This window comes from Cornus florida, unplaced genomic scaffold (genome assembly GCF_030987335.1).
Source record: "Cornus florida cultivar Cherokee Brave unplaced genomic scaffold, ASM3098733v1 CherokeeBrave_3.0.0_Hap2_Chr03, whole genome shotgun sequence".
In the NCBI taxonomy this organism is placed as follows: domain Eukaryota; kingdom Viridiplantae; phylum Streptophyta; class Magnoliopsida; order Cornales; family Cornaceae; genus Cornus; species Cornus florida.
Window position 1 is genome coordinate 93,370,883 of NW_026775573.1, and position 17,372 is coordinate 93,388,254.

The 17,372-nt window shown below is 34.6% G+C and overlaps 1 protein-coding gene across 1 annotated transcript; it reads right to left on the reverse strand.

Annotated features, from left to right (window-relative positions):
* Positions 1-460: 460 nt before the first annotated feature.
* Positions 461-1,271, reverse strand: LOC132301797 (dehydrodolichyl diphosphate synthase CPT3-like). Its single transcript, XM_059799025.1, has one exon. The coding sequence runs from the start codon at positions 1,196-1,198 to the stop codon at positions 461-463; it is 738 nt and encodes a 245-aa protein (XP_059655008.1). The 5' UTR covers positions 1,199-1,271.
* Positions 1,272-17,372: the final 16,101 nt, after the last annotated feature.

Below are 17,372 nucleotides of genomic sequence, written 5' to 3' on the forward strand. Positions count from 1 at the left end.
CATGTAAATATCCTCTTTCAATAAGCATGACATAGTATCATTGCATATCATGAAATTAGGTGGGTCTAGCTCAAGTCACTTTGAAACATGAAAATTTTCAATGTGCAAGAGAACTTCCATTCACTTTCCCAAGGGAGAAATATGGAAGAAGACAGTGCGTATTCATGGAATTAAATTGAAACAAGCCATCTATAACTTTGTTATGAAATAAGCCTATAACATATTATAAACTTCATATATTGATTTCATCGTGCCACCAGTTAAAAATTTAAAACAAGTATTACAATATATATGGTAACAGATTGACATTAATTGTCAATTTTACATACGCTAAATGCTGGGGACACATGAAACAAGTTCAACCTTTGTTCAAGAACAGGAGAAGTATCTATTGAAACAATATAATCATCCAACTTTGGCCAAGCAGGATCATAACTAGTTACTTCTCCACCAAGAGGATCTAATGTTGCTTCTTCTTTTTCTCCACATAAAAGTGGGTACTTTGGAAATTCAGGATTGCCCAAACCAGGTGCCGTAACCCAATCTCTGGCCAAAGCGCAGAAGGAGAATATATATAACAATATGCAGTTTGCCATAAAAGGAAGTTGCTCAGGCGGGTCTCACCTGAAGTTCGGATTAAGATGTCTGGATCAGGTGCAATTGCCATATACATATGCTTCTCCATGTCCACCACTTTGATACTGTTCTGACCATGGCAGTACTCTTCATTCCCTCCAACAAGTCCATTTGAACCATAACCAGCAATTTTGTCACATTTTTCTTTACATGATTGTTGAACAGCATTTGCTATCTCATCAGTAGATGTATAGGCAACACAGATAGAGAGCACTGCTTTGGAGTTGGCCGCAGTGGCCTCCATAGCCTTCTTGGATGCCTCCCTGATACGTTCACTCAAGAGCGTTAGATTTCCAGCAAAATGAACCCTCAACCCATAGCGGTTCGCACAACTATCTTCCTTCATCAACCCTTCAATCTTTTTCAGGATCAAGTCCATCAGGGCCTCGACTTCTTCAGGTTGTCTCTTGAAATTCTCAATGCTGAAGGCATAGATTGTCACGTATTTTACTCCCAACTCACAGCAGTACCCGACCATATACTTGAGAGCCAACATCCCGGCTTTGTGGCCTGCACCTTCAGCCATATTCCTCTTCTTTGCATATCTACGGTTCCCATCCATGATGAAGGCAATGTGATTGGGGATGGGACCAACAGATAAAACAGAATAAATGCACTTTAGCACGAAACCGCCAAGCTTCTCCTTAATCAGGTTTATTTTGATATCAGCAACACTTTTTTCCATTGTTGAACCAAACAGACTATACACGTGCACATCAAACATTAGGTCAAACTTTAAACTATGAAGAAACAAAGTAATCTTATGCAATCAAACATAATTTCTTGTACAGACTTTGTCATATAAAATATTGTGGCTAAGCCGTTTTTCTCTCATATCAGAATAAAGCACCATCAATGTTCCTTGTTAATTTAATGCATGCCACTGTTTTGTATGAAATCTCTGTTTGTAGAACATTTTTCTTAAGAAAAAATAATACGGTACGTGCAAGTAGAAAAAAAGAAGTCAGCTAGGAATGTGTGATTAATTCATTGGATAAGACTTATCAGGGCAAAGAGCATGATAACACGACTAACTGGTCCCCGAACAGTAGTTCTCAGAAAACAGCCAAATTATCAACAATTAGCATCAGCCGGAAAAAAAACACTTTAAAAAGAAGTTATCACAATCAAGAAGCCACATAGAATAAAACTAAAATCCAATTTTTTTTTAAGAAATCTGTATCAGAAAACATCTTATGATTATCATCTTCTTTGTAGGGTTCATAGCAAACAATATTGAAACAGATGTAATTAATCAATAGGCATCACATAAAGAGTAACATAAAAGTTTTTCCTTAGTGAAGAAAATAAAGATATATTTAGAAAGAGGACTTCATGTTAGCCTATGGATTGAGAATTAATTCATATGGCTACTAATAGACACTAGCTGAAGTGAACGTATATAGAAATTAATTAGTGATGAGGTTGAAAATCCAAATTTTTTGAAGACAAAAAATAAATAATTAGATAAATAAAAATAGAAAATAAGTATGAATAGGGATAAAAAGCATTACCAGAAACTATAGAAATGCCTAAGCCTCTGAAATTCACATGAAAATCAATGAAGCTAGAGCATTACCATTATATATGATATCTTAATGACAGCACAATTTATGGTGTAACAAGAGCACCTGAAGAAAGAAGCTGAAACATGCCAAAAGGGTGAGTGGCTTACAAATCTTAGATACCTCAAGGAAAGATGCAAACATGCCAAAAGGGTGAGTGGCTTACAAACCTCAAGGAAAGATGCAAACATGCCAAAAGAGTGAGTGGTTTTATATGTGTTAGGCTCAACTTATTTATCAGCCATAATATTTTTTGTGAGTAAATGTCGCGTGAGTTGGTTAGTGAGTTACAAGACCCTGCTTCTTTATATCTTCACAACCACCATGGTATTCTTGATTAATCTGAGTATTTAAAAATTAACAACAATGTGAGAGTTCTGTTACTACTGATAGAATTCCTCTCATGAATAAATAATGAATTATGTTTAAAATGTTGTCAAGCAGAACTAAATAATCCAACCAAAATAATTATACTAGTCAATATCATTGACATTCTCATCTAGATAACACAACTCACCAGTTTAACAACTCAATTCGTAACATTCTCAGGAGATCAAACAACAGAAAAAATAGATAATTTGTTCAATGTAAGAATCAGCATACACGTGCGGAAAGAGCTCCTGCATGTACACAGTAAGTAGTCGAAGTGATTGTTGATAGTTTTTGTTTCCATTTTAACTGGGGTAAAGTGGAGAACAATGATGTAAAGGCTGTTGGCCGTGTTGATAAGCTGTACGTTGTGTATTAATTCTAAGCTCCTTTGGCCTTTCATTGACAGCTTCAATCCGTTCCAGTCTTTTCACAACTTCTTTCATTGATGGCATCTGTACTGCAGCTTTGGAAGTATACTTTCCTCCCAACAGCATGTCCACTGTGCTCTTTAGCTTTCTTCTGTCATATAAATATGGTTTAATCTAGTCAACCAAATTATGTTGCCCACTTGGACGGTTTGAGTCGAGTACTCGTAAACCTGTGAGCATCTCAACCAATATCACACCAAAACCATACACATCGCTCTTCACATAAATGTCCTCTTTCAATCAGCATGGCAATAGTATCGTTGCATATCATGAAATTAGGTAGGTCTAGCTCAAGTCACTTTGAAACATGAAAATTTTCAGAAGCTTGATTTGATAAAACATTCAGCCTCAAAAGCACCAAACCTTATAAAATTTTGGGGGTTACCTGTGGCAACATACTCGGTGCAGCGTAGTCCTATGTTCCCAAAACCTGTGTTGTCACATGTGAATGACTAGTTGTGGGACCCATTTTTGCCTAGCCCAAGTCCAATATTTTTTATTTATAAGACTGGAAAAGACAACAAAATATGAATGTTACATCAAGTTGATTTCATGCTTACTCTAATAGCATCTTCTAATTGACCAATATGCTTCTGTCACCACGAAGTTAGGTAAGTGGTGCCTCTTGTTTGTTAATTTATTAATTTTTTTGTGTGTAGGAAGGTGGGGCAGGGACAAAACCCTTGCACACCATAACCAGCAATTTTTCAGGTTTCTGATCGAAGAAAAGTATTTATGTCCATTAACTCATTAAGAGAGGGTATTATACCACATATCGAAGTAACAAAAGGCATCTCAAGTCCTCCAACCCTGCAACCATTTGAAGCTGACAGAACAAATACTGTGAAGCAATCAAATTCATATTAGTAAATTGTTTCTGTGAGATATTATTTATTTTTTGACAATTATCGTAGACATAACAAGTCCAAGTTGAGTTGTAATTTAAATTACTTGTTTTACAAGTCATCAAGTTCAACAGGGATTCCACAACTGGGAAGGAGTTCACACTTACCTTACTTGAAGAGTTTGTGATGAAAAGGGTAAGGACACTACATTAGGAAGGAATATGAACAAGGTTAGGCATTCTACACTTTCCATGTTAGTATACAATTTCCGTAAAATGAACCAAGGCTGAAGGAATTCGAAATCCGAGTCTACCAACCTTGAACCGGTTCAGCTTCTTTGAACCGGTTCAAGATGTTCAAGTTTGACACACTGCCAAACTTGAACCGGTTTAGCTTTCCTTGAACCGGTTCAAGACCTCCTGTTTGCAATACAACTTTAGTTTCCTTTTTCTAATTAATTTCCCAATTAGTCTAGAATTGTACAAAATCCTATGCACGAAATTTACCTTATTTTCAGAGGGATTAGGTCATTCTATAATCTATATAAACCATGTCTTATACATTGGTTTATTCACGACTTTTACATTATAATTCAGGTATTATTTAAAGCCTTAGGAAGTTTATTTCTCTCAGAAAATCAAAATTGATTTTTCTGTTGTCTTCCTAGAACCCACATATATTCACCTAGTGAGTCTAGAGTTGTTATGTTTGAATCTTGATCGTGATCATACAGTTGTATTAACATCGATCAGACAAAGCAGATCTTCTTCTACATCATTCAGACAATTGAAGAACAGAAGTAAACTCAGTCACACTTTGGAAGGGTTGGAGCATTCGCGGAGTGCTGTCTGATCTACTTGCTACTCTTCTACAAATATCAAGTGTAAGCCTGAGGTCAAGTTGCTGTTGGACGGGGAGTCGCAAAGCCAGAGGATCGTCAGCGGTTGGTGTGGTGTAGAACGATAGGGTGTGAGATAGAGTCAAAGTTCAGTATACTTTGTTCCAAGCATAGTGGATTGGTTTTCTTTGGACTGCACAAGTCCATGAAGTTTTTCCCATAACAGTTAACGTATTTTATCAACTGGGGTTTCCTCGCTAAAATCCTGGTGTCATCTTTAACTTTATACTTTGCTTTATTTTATCTGCATGTGTGATTAACTGTTTAATTTCTAAAATATAAAATAAGTAAAGTAGTTAAGGACACAGATCTGTTTTACAAAACCTAAAATTTTCCAGTTTACATTCTGCTGCGTACAACTCACAATTTGGTATCAGAGCAGATCTCTATACATTGAGTTGATCCTTGTTGGAAAGTTTAGTTTTGTTGTTATTTTCAAAAATTGTTTTCAACATCATGTCTTATGCGTTAAAAGAAGCTGGTTCTAATCAACGTGGTTCTTTATTTGAAGGAGATAATTACAATTTTTGGAAATCAAAGATGAGAGCCTATTTGTAAAATTCTAGTGGTAAAACTTGCGCAATAGTTGAGTCTGGCTATACACCTCCAACAGTAGATACAACTGTGGATGGTAAAATAGTCAAAGAGTTAAAAGATACTTTTGCTTTTACTGCTATTGAAACTGAGCGTAATGATGCTAATGGCAAAACTTTATATTCAATTATTAATTCTGTTATTCCATCTGAATATGCTAGAATTTCTGATTGTAAAACTGCTAAAGAAGCTTGGGATATTTTACAAGTTACTCATGAAGGAACTTCAAAAGTGAAGTTGTCCAAAATTCAGTTGCTCTCTCATAAATTTGCCAACATCGTGATGAAAGAAGATGAATCATTTTCTGATTTTTATTCTAGTCTTCTTGAAATAATTTCTAAATTGCGTCATTTAGGGAAAAAAGTTAGTGATAAAAAAATCTGTGAAAAAATCTTAAGGTCTTTACCTAAAAGATTCCAGATTAGGGTTGAAACCATCTCTGAACATTGGAATTTGACTACTTGTCAAGTTGATGAGATGGTAGGTTCACTAAAAACTTTTGAGATGCAGAATTTTGATTTAAATCAGAAAGAGAAAAATCTTGCTTTAAAATCTACACAGGTTGAGAATTCTGTGAATGATGACTCTGATGATGACATTGCATTCTTGTCAAGGCAATTCAGTCAAATTTTATAAAGGCAACAGAGGAGAAGGAATAGCAACAAGGCTAATCCTCAAAATTTTGACAAAACGTCAAAGTTTAGATTTAACGAAAAGAAAGTAGAAGAATAAAAAGAAACATAATTTACTTGCTAGAATTGTGGTGGCAAAGGTCATGCAGCTAATGTTTGTCCTACTCCTAGGAAAGAACAAAAGGATAGGAATAAAGGAAAAGCAATGAAAGTTTCTATGGTTGAAAATTCTACTTTAAGTGATAGTGATTCTCCTCAAGATGATTCTAATGATTTTTCTTATGTCGCTTTTCTTGATAGGGGTCCTCGTGTCGTTCATTTATCTGACTCTGACAGTTCAGATAACGAAGAAAATAAAGTTCATGATGAACAGGTTGAAGAGGCTGAAAAGGACGATGAAAGATTGAAGAAGATGGTCAAAGAAACTATTGAGACCAAACAGGCAATCAATAAGCTAGCAAAGGAGCTTATCCAAACAAAAGGAGAGAATGAAGATCTAAAGAAACAGATTGCTGAAGGCAAACAGAAGGCTATTGAAAGATAGTCAGTCATCACTGAGCTTGAGAAACAGATCATCATTCTTGAGGATAAGGTAAGTGTTGCTAACTCATTAAAGGAATGTCTTGCTTTGAAAAATGATTATCTTGAAATTGAGTTGAAATCTAAAAGAGATAAACTGAAAGGGTTCAATATGAGTCAAAACAGTTTGAATAAGATAATCAACATGGGTAAGGATGTGAATGATAAAACAGGGTTATGATTTGTTAAAGGTTCTCCTAGTAATCAGGGTAAAACAATGTTTGTTAAACCTGCTATTATGCCTAAACCATGTTTGCCTGATGCATCACATTCTGCTATATCTTATGTGCCTAAATTGTTGTATTGCACTTTTTGTGGGAAAAATGGACATAAGTATAACTTATGCCTTCATAGGAAAAAGAAAGATTTTTCTAAAATTGAGTCTCAAAATTTTCATGCTAAGAACAAGGTGCGTTCTAAAGGGAAAAAGAAATTGTCATCTAAGGTTTTTAGAACTGAAATTTTTCCTAAGAAAGAGGTAAAAAGAGAAATAGAAATTCAGGAAGTGAGAGTGAGAACTGTGTGGATCAAAAAGTCTGATTTGATCAATTATGTGCCTGTTGAGTCCTTGGAACAAGTTTCCAGGAGGACTTTACCCTCAAACTGAGTTCTACAAAATTCAATGATCATGGCATGTGTTTAAAACAAAAATTTTGTTGCCATTGGATCATTTGTTAAGGTTTGATTAGGGTTTGATTTTCTGATCATGATCTTCTTTGTATACATGTGAAAGTTCTTTTGCATAATTTATGATCTATCTTTGAATGCATATAGAGACACATGATAATTTGAATTAAAATAGATTCTTGATTTGTAATCTATACAGTGAAAGATGATCTGCATTGTTTAGGGGATTTTTAGATTTGAATCTCTTAAGTTCATAAACTTTTATGCGCTAGTCCATCTTTGACAAATTTGGTTGAAAATCTTTTGATCTGTTGACTAGGGTTTATTGTTCACAAAAGTTATAAAGGTTATTGTTTTAAAAAAAATAGGAGCTAAAAACAAAAATAAAAAGATTGAAAAAAAATATTCAGCTTGAAAGAAAAAGAAGAAAAAAATGCTGAATAAATTGCTAAGAAAAAGGCTACCTATTGAGATTTGATCGAAAGCTCCCATTAAACTGTGAATTGAAGCGGAAAAGTAGAGATAAGTTGAGTTGGGGAATTGCTGATTACTCTTTAGAGTGAAAGCCGCCTTGTTTAAAAAAAAATTGTTCAAAACAATTTTATCTTGACGCTTTTTGATCAATAAGGTTTAGATAATGATTTGTTGAAATTTAACTGAAGATTAGATTGGATTTCACACACACACATGAACTTGCTAGATTAATTTCTAAACTTTTCAGTAAATTTTGCAAGTTTGATTTCATGTTGTGATTACTTTCTGAGATTTGAAATTATTTGAAAGGTATGTGGAGTCAAATATTTGTTCTCTGAGATAATCTTAAAATTCTCTGAAAGATTTTTGAATCGTGTGTTAACTGGATGATTTTAATGATTGGTGATTTTATTTTTAGTTGATTTATAACAAAAAAAAAAAAAAAAAAAGAAAAAAATTGAAAAATTTTGAAAAATTCAAAAAGATTTTGGTTTTTAGGTTTTTAGTTTGTTTTTGTTGCTAGTTATCACCAATGTGTTAAAAGTTTCTGGAATTGAAAAAGTTTTTCATAATTACACTGTAGTTTCAAGACTGGAGGTCTTGAACGATTCAATAAGGGATGAACTGGTTCAAGCATGTCATTTGGCCACGATCAAGTGACTGTCCATCTTGAACAGGTTCGAAATTGTGGAACCGGTTCAAGTCTTGTGCACCATAGTGCACTGCCCTTTTTGAACCGGTTCAAGAGGGCTGAACCGGTTCAAGAGCACGGGATTTGTTTTTTTAAAACAAGCTTCTAGCCTCCTTTGTTTGCTACATCACTTCATCTCTCTTGCACTTTCTCACTCCTTCATACATACACATATATATACATCATATATATTACATCTTTGTCATCATTCCATGCTATAACATTGATCAGTACATGATACTTTGAGATTGATAACAAAGATTGAAGAAGTTGTGTGAAAGTTGAAAATTCAAAAATGGGTTTAATGAAGTTTGTGGAGTTTTGGTTTAAAACTTAGAGGATTGGTTAATCTTTTGAGTTGATTGAAGCTTGATTATACTTGGGGAAAGTATATTTGCATTGTGTTGATTGATTTTGGGGTGATTTGAAGATCAAAACAAGGTTTTCTATAAACACTTTTGGGGTTGCACACCAAGTGTTTGATAAAATTCCTGAAAGAGTTACAAGCTTCAAAGTAAGAAATTTTCTAAAGAACATGCCTCCTAAATTGTCTAGAGAAGCTAAAGGAAAAGGAATTGAGTCATCTAGACCACCAAAGAGGTCTAGAACTGGCATCACCATTCATGAACCTCAAGGCGGTTTTCAAGCTCCAAGCATGGCTTCTATTCGATATCGTTCAGTTTTTAGCATTGGAAGGATTGAATTTACAGCATCACATTTTTATAATGAAGAGGCTTAGAAAGTGTATAACTCTGTTTACAAGGATGGTCCAATAAAGACAGAAAGGAATGTGAATCTTCAGAAACTTCAAGACACCACAGGATACAAGCTAGTGAATTACATCAAATCTAATAATTGGCTTTACTTCACTAAGCTTGGCAAAGGTAATTATTGTTCGGATATGTTTAGCTATTTCTATGCTAATATTCGTGAAGTTCATGACACTTACTTCATTGTCTCTCTGTTTAGAGTTGATTATACTGTTGAAAAGGAGGATATTGAAACTATCCTTGGTCTTCAGGACAGTTGTCTTTTTAGTGGACATACTCTGCCTTTGACAGTCTCGGGTTTTGACTTTTCCCGAATTGTTCCAAAGATATGTGTGCCGAACTCTTCACTGAACCGAGATAGTATTCCAGCTCGATTTCTGACAGATGATGCTGCTTTCTTCAATCTGTTTGCTATGGCAAATCTGGGCTACTTTGGGAAGAAGGATGAACTCTTTCTTGAGTGCGCACAAGTGCTTTATTTTCTTGCTAATAATGAGTATATTATGCTTGGAGAGTCTATTGTGCAGCTTATGATAGCTCATTATAAGAAAAACTCACGCAAGTACTCTTCTCCCTTTCCAATGATTATCATGGAAATTCTGAAAAAGAAGAATGTGCCAATTCCTCCAAGGGCTAATCATAAGCCTATCATGACTGAATTGGATCCTCGAGCTTTGAACAAATCAAAGACTGCTAGGGAGAATGCTAGAAAGGAAAGGAGATCTGTTAATGAGGGGCCATCACAAGTTTCAGATATTTCTCAGCTATTTTCTCCGAAAGGAATTTTCATGAAAACTGATGCCAACCTCATGTATTCCCATCTACTTCAGCATCAGAATTCATTATTTGAGAAGATGATGGTTGAGATCCGAGATCTCAAATTACAGGTCGCTCAGTTGAGTGGACAGCCATCTGGGGTTCTAGATGAGGATGTCTACAGGCCTGTGCCTCCAGATCCGTCTCTGCAAGCAGAAGATGAGGGAGATGATGAAGATGAGATTGAGTATACAGATGAGGATGCAGAGGCTGAGGATGCAGAAAAGAGTGGTGAAGAGGATGCAGAAGAGAGTAATGAAGACTAGAGATAATGTTTCTTATCTCTGAGTAGTTGAGGAGACATGGTGCTGCTTTAATTTAATTATTTATCATGCATCCTGACATTATGTTTTGTTTAATTATTGCACTTGTCTATGGTTTTGGATATTCTGAGAATATGCTTTCTTAGACTTTATTATGCTTATCTGAATTGTGCTTTAATTGACTTCTTTGAATTGGAATATACTGTTCTAGCATTATTTTCACTCCTTTGTCAATTTGTTACAAAAAGGGGGAGTCCACCTGTCAATATCTAAAATGGGGGGAAGAAATAATTGGATATTTACTTCAAGGGGAGTTTTTAAATTTTTATTTATTAAACTTCACTGGTAGTTGTTGCTTGATAGTGTGCAGGAAACAGGTCAAGTTTTGAATCCAAGAAGAACAATGTTCCTATCACCTTTAAGCAAATCATGTAATTTACTTTTCTATTTTGGGTAGATTGCAAATATTGTTTTTAGGGTTTTGTCACGAAATTGCCAAAGGGGGAGATTATGAGATATTATTTATTTTTTGGCAATTATCGTAGACATAACAAGTCCAAGTTGAGTTGTAATTTAAATTACTTGTTCTACAAGTCATCAAGTTCAACAGGGATTCCACAACTGGGAAGGAGTTCAAACTTACCTTACTTGAAGAGTTTGTGATGAAAAGGGTAAGGACACTACATTAGGAAGGAATATGAACAAGGTTGGGCATTCTACACTTTCCATATTAGTATACAATTTCCGTAGAATGAACCAAGGCTGAAACAATTCGAAATCCGAGTCTGCCAACCTTGAACCGGTTCAGCTTCCTTGAACCGGTTCAAGATGTTCAAGTTTGACACACTGCCAAACTTGAACCGGTTCAGCTTTCCTTGAACCGGTTCAAGACCTCCTATTTGCAATACAACTTTAGTTTCCTTTTTCTAATTAATTTCCCAGTTGGTCTAGAATTGTACCAAATCCTATGCATGAAATTTACCTTATTTTCAGAGGGATAAGGTCATTCTATAATCTATATAAACCATGTCATATACATTGGTTTATTCACGGCTTTTACATTATAATTCAGGTATTATTCAAAGCCTTAGGAAGTTTATTTCTCTCAGAAAATCAAAATTGATTTTTCTGTTGTCTTCCTAGAACCCACATATATTCACCTAGTGAGTCTAGAGTTGTGGTGTTTGAATCCTGATCGTGATCATACAGTTGTATTAACATCGATCAGACAAAACAGATCTTCTTCTACATCATTCAGACAATTGAAGAACAGAAGTAAACGCAGTCACACTTTGGAAGGGTTGGAGCATTCGCGGAATGCTGTCTGATCTACGTGCTACTCTTCTACAAATATCAAGTGTAAGCCTGAGATCAAGTTGCTGTTGGACTGGGAGTCACAAAGCCAGAGGATCATCAGCGGTTGGTGTGGTGTAGAATGATAGGGTGTGAGCCAGAGTCAAAGTTCAGTATACTTTGTTCCAAGCATAGTGGATTGGTTTACTTTGGACTGCACAAGTCCACGAGGTTTTTCCCATAACAGTTGTCGTATTTTATCAATTGGAGTTTCCTCGCTAAAATCCTGGTGTCATCTCTAACTTTATACTTTGCTTTATTTTATTTGTATGTGTGATTAACTGTTTAATTGCTAAAATATAAAATAAGTAAAGTAGTTAAGGACACAGATCTGTTTTACAAAACCTAAAATTTTCCGGTATACATTTCGCTGCGTACAACTCACAGTTTCTTGAGAGGGGAAAAAAAGAAAACAAACAAACCAACGATTCATTAAATAGGATAAATAAATATATAGAAAATTAAGGTGTATGTGAAATGAATAACTAAGTTCTAAGCCTTAATGAACACCAATAGATTATAATTGTAACGCTAAAAGAGGTAAAGCACATACTAAATTTTTTTTATAAAATTAGAATGCCAACCAAAAAAAAAAGGAAGAAGATAACGTTTGTTGATTGTATGTCATTAAGTTAACTCAAGTTGAGTTACCTGCCACTCTTCAAATTCTTGCATTCCGAGAAGTCTCATCGTTTTGCAGCCGAGAACCGGCAGTGGACAGGTTGGTGCCTTCTGAAGATGTTGTGTTACTGGTTGTCTGTGATATTACTGCAGCAATACTTATGATCCCAAAATACAAGAAATCAGAAACAGATAGAGATTATACAAAACATGCCATAAAATGATATGAAATTCAGCAGCTATTAAGAGAATTCTGAAAACTAAAGCAAAACCCAGATTATTTATTGAGAAAATTAATCCAATGTTGTTTGTACTGTGGCCTGATTCCCCTCAAAATTACAAAAATTGAAATCAAAGACAGAAATACAACTACACAGAGAATAAATGAACTAATACGATAGAAAATGAAATTTAACGGCTATTAAAGTAATTCTTTAGAAAAAAACACTTCACATCAGAAATATTCATATTAGTGTAATATTGCACAAAAATCAGAAGCAATAAAAAGATTGTTAGAAAATGGGAAAATTAATGGAGTACCAAAATTTGATGAGTCTTGCCCCTTCCTCTAAGTGATTAAGAAAACCAACTTTTTAATGTGAGAGGTCGCTTCGCAAGGTCAAAATATGAATGTGGTTTCGGAAGCCTTTCTTGTCAAATTTACATTTATAAAAACTACTACTACAACTAATGAAGTATAGTGAGTAGGGATCGTCCGCAGGGATTATACATGTTGGAATTTAACTTCGACTCTAATGTATCAAATGATTGCAAAGGAGGGTGATTGGTTGATTAAACTAAGATGCAATGAAATAAACTACAAGTAAAGTAAACTAGTGAGAGATAAGGATTTAAGAGATATGAAGAGAGGTTTTAGGGTGTTGGAATCACCACTAAGCTCATATAATTAACCACTTGTTTTTCATTAATGAGGAATACATTATTGTAATCTAGATGTGGCCATAAACATAAACACAATTTGCATGTAAAAGTGTGAACTATCTAATGTAAGAGTGAATTGTCTACCAAACCAACAAGTAAACTAAGTGTAGAACAACCCACCAAGACAAAGGCATAATCCATCAATTAATTAACAAATGTATCTAATGAGAGCACACATCAATCTAGAGAATCATGAAATTTGCAATAATAAGTGTGGAGTATCAAATCAAGAATAGATTGTCTACATACCTACAAACATAAATTAAATTGTAGAACAACCCATCAAGCATAAGTATAATCCATCAAATTAATTGACAAACCCATTCAATAAAAACCATGCTTAGCCATCAACAAATCCTTAATTAATCACATATAGACATGCAACCAACATAGAGAATCTAGTATAGAGATCAATTCCTAAATAATCACACATAAGACAACATGAAATTAAAATAGAGAATCATAAAGAAGAATTAAATCAACAATCACAAAGCTAACCACTAATCACAACAATATATATAAATTCCCAAAAATGAAAATACAAGGGTTTAGATTACACAAGACTTAGGGCTCATCCAAGCCCTAAATGTAGATCTAGCCAATCTTGGAAGAGGTGGATGTGGTCATGAAACCCTCAAGAGCAAGCTCCAAATATAGCTCCATCTTCTTCTTCATCTTCTTCTTCTTTGAGGCTCAAGAGATAGAGAGTATGTGAATCTAGAGATGTATTCTTGAGATGTGCCTCCACTTCCCTTTTTTCTTCTAACCCTAATCTCTAACTTTCTAAAGTGAAAAAACTAATGAAAATATAGAAATTAACATATAAAATATGAATATCTCAAAAAAAATGGTTCAATCCCTCTTATATACAAGGCTTTTAGAGCCCAAAAATGTGAGAACTCGGCCCCTAGGATCTCCCCTTTCAAGCACAGCCCAAGTTAGTTTCAAATGAGCTTTAGATCTGCTTTTTTATAACTTATGCGAACAGTTCGATTGATCCAACCAACAGTGTGATCGATCAGGGTTCGATCAATCAGAGGTATGGTTCGATCGATCCAACTAGGCAGTATTCAGCATCAGCCTCCTTTTGCTCCAACTTCTCACTAAGATTTAGTTTGACTCCAAAAATGCCTTAATGGATCGAAATTAGCCCGTTTGAACCTTATTGACCTGAAATAGACAAAAACACAAATAAGTACTAAAACGGGAAAATAAAGATAAATGAATAGACTAAAATACCCTAACTTAGGTGCTAAAATGCGTCACATTTGAGCACTCATCACACCCCCAAACTTAGATATTGCTAGTCCTAGCAATGAACTACAAGGAAAAGAAAGAAATAAACAATTATACAACTATGAACTAAAAAGCAATGAAAGGATAACGCCACTTTCGTAGGGAACACGATTACATTTAGCATATGCAACAAGCCTTTCAAACCCCTAGGTTACCCCTAATGGACGAGTGAAATCTCGTGAGGGTTTCCAGAAATGATACCCACAAACATTAAATTCTTTCTCACTAAAGAGGCACCAAAATACAAAACAAATATTGGGAGAAAACTACCTCAAGTATGTAATTTTTTAACAATTTCCAAGTAATCTCCCAAAATCTCAACATCAAGTAAGCAAGTATGGTCCTCCACACATCAAGAAAATGATCGTGTAAATCAAAACAACTGTAGAATCCTTTTTAAGTGAACCGGCATTAAATATGTTGCTATCTAAGCCAACTAAAGAAATAATCACTCCGGCCTCAAACTAACACACAAATCTAGTACCGATCATCAAGACAAAGAATTGACCTTTTATTAAAGCTTTATTCAACTAAGTGCGCTTATTTTTTTCACTCGAATTTTTTTTTATTTATTATTATTATTTTTTTATCCCTAAGGATCAAAGATGGAAGCATGGTGCAATGTGTTAATCTATTAAGCTTTTTAGTTATCCATAAAGTCGAGCGTTAGGTCAATGACTCCCAAACCGGACGACTTTAGGGCATTAGGTGTTTAAACACCCCTAAGGACTTATAAGCTCAAATCAATTAGGTTACAAATCAAAACAACCGCCATCTAATCATTTCTCACTTCTCACCTTTTGGGAGAAATCCTCACTTTTTTTATTTTTTTATTTTTTTTATCAAGTTATTAACCTAGAGTTTGGGTCCTCCACCTTTCAGCGCGAGAAATTCAGTGCTTGATGAGACTAAAATCTCGGTTAGTTAGTGAAAAGGGTTTGTTATCCACCTTTATCAAGAATGAAAATTTTCAATGCACTACTAACTCAATTGGGATATAACCAAATCAATAGTCAACAAAGCATATACCCCACAAATAAATGCTAGTGTGCACCTGTGCTAGTGTAGAATCCTAGAGTGAATCTCAAAACAATCACACGATCAGGATGATGTGGACCACAAATGCAAGCAAGATATCAATCTTTGGAAAAATTTACTCCTAAATAGCATCCACAAGGCATACAAGGAGTATTGGACTCTCAAGTCAAACAATTTTTAAATTCTAAGTATCATGGTCCTCAAAAGATCAAAATCATCACCAATATGGATCTCCAATCTCAATCATGCATTTAAAACTCAAAACTTTAAGTAAAATGCATCAAATTCACCTTACCCCCAAACTTAAACCGCATATTGTGCTCAATGTGCAATGAGAACAATGGAAAAGATGAAAATAATATACCATTGTGGCAAAGACATGAAACCCGGTAATGATCCATTAGGAAAAAGTGCACTCCCAAACTTGGAGTCAACAACTTATTTGAATTACCACACTAACAAACTCACATCAACTATCAAATGAGATAATATAAGTAAATCAAGCATTTTAAGGCAATATAGCACAAGATTAAAGAGAGATATGAGATCAAGCGCAATAGAAAATATGAAAATAACAGAACTACACATAAGGGCACAATGGTGAAACAAATTTTTGTATTTTTCTTTTTATTTTTTATGAAAGTATGTAAAATGAAACAAAATGGAAGAAAAATAAAGAAACAAAAATGAAAATGAACATGTACTATACAAGAGATAAAAGACACAATGTGTCATATGGGTGCTAAGTTTAACGTCTCTAGCAAGACGGAATGGTACTTTAAAATATTGTTTTTTTATTTTTTAGAAAAAACAAATATGTACACAAACAAAAATAAAAAGGCAAGTAAATAAAAATGCAAGAAGTAAAATTGTAAGGAAATAAATAATGCAAAGAAATAATTTATTTTTTTTTTCACAAGAGAAAAGTAACTAAATAAAATAAAATGACAAAAAGTAAAAGAAAATGGAAAATAAAATAAAATAAAAAATAAAAAAAATAAAAAAGTCAAAAAGTCAAAGGGGCAAAGTTGTGATCGATCCTGACTTAGATCGATCATACCATGATCGATCTCTATGCTCGCGCGATGGGACAGAGGGCATGAAATTTGCAGAGCTCCGAAAATTTTTCTAAGTATGGAAGTGAGATCGATCACAGGGACAACTGGATCGATCGAAATGCACTTGGAACGATCGAATATGAAGTTTGAATGATGGACAGAGACCTGAAATCTGCAGAGAATTGACTGCAAAGAGGTTCGATCGATCCAGGGTACACTTGTGATCGATCGAACAGGCACCAAATGCCTAATTTTGAGCTGAAAGTGCAGAAAATCCTATCCTAAGCCCCAATGATGGTAACAAGAATGGAGATTGAAAAATGGATGGAAGAATGTACACAAGAACGAAAAATAAAAAGAAATGAGTGAGGAATAGAGTTTTAAAAACTCTGCGAAAAACTAGTGTTTATGCCTAACATGCATGAAATCTTCAATGAAACTCAATGGAACATATCTAGACACCGCAAGAAGTGAAAGATAAAAAGAAATGGGAAAGGAATAGAGTTAAAAACTCTACGAATACTAGTGTTTAACGTCTCTAGCAAGACGTTGGTTCGACTCACTAGTCGAACGTATCAAAAACCGGATATGAAACATCCTCATTGACCTTCTTGTCAATTTTTCCAAGTGGATCCTCTCTCACAACAATGAAAACACCTCCCAAAAAAATGACTTAGAAAGAAATTTTGAAAGATGCAATTTGTTTCCTTTCATCCACGGTCATGAAAATAAAATTAATAATGGGTGGCCTTGCACTTGGCAAGGCAAAGTCTTTCAAGGACTCAATTGGATTAATAGGAATTGCACTCTCTTCATCCTCTTTCTCTTCCTCAATAATCACCATCTCCTCACTTTCCAAGTTAGCTAAGGAGTC

Bases quoted from the DNA above. Each gene is read 5' to 3' on its own strand.
- LOC132301797 (XM_059799025.1), bottom strand. From the start codon at position 1,198: ATGGATGGGAACCGTAGATATGCAAAGAAGAGGAATATGGCTGAAGGT.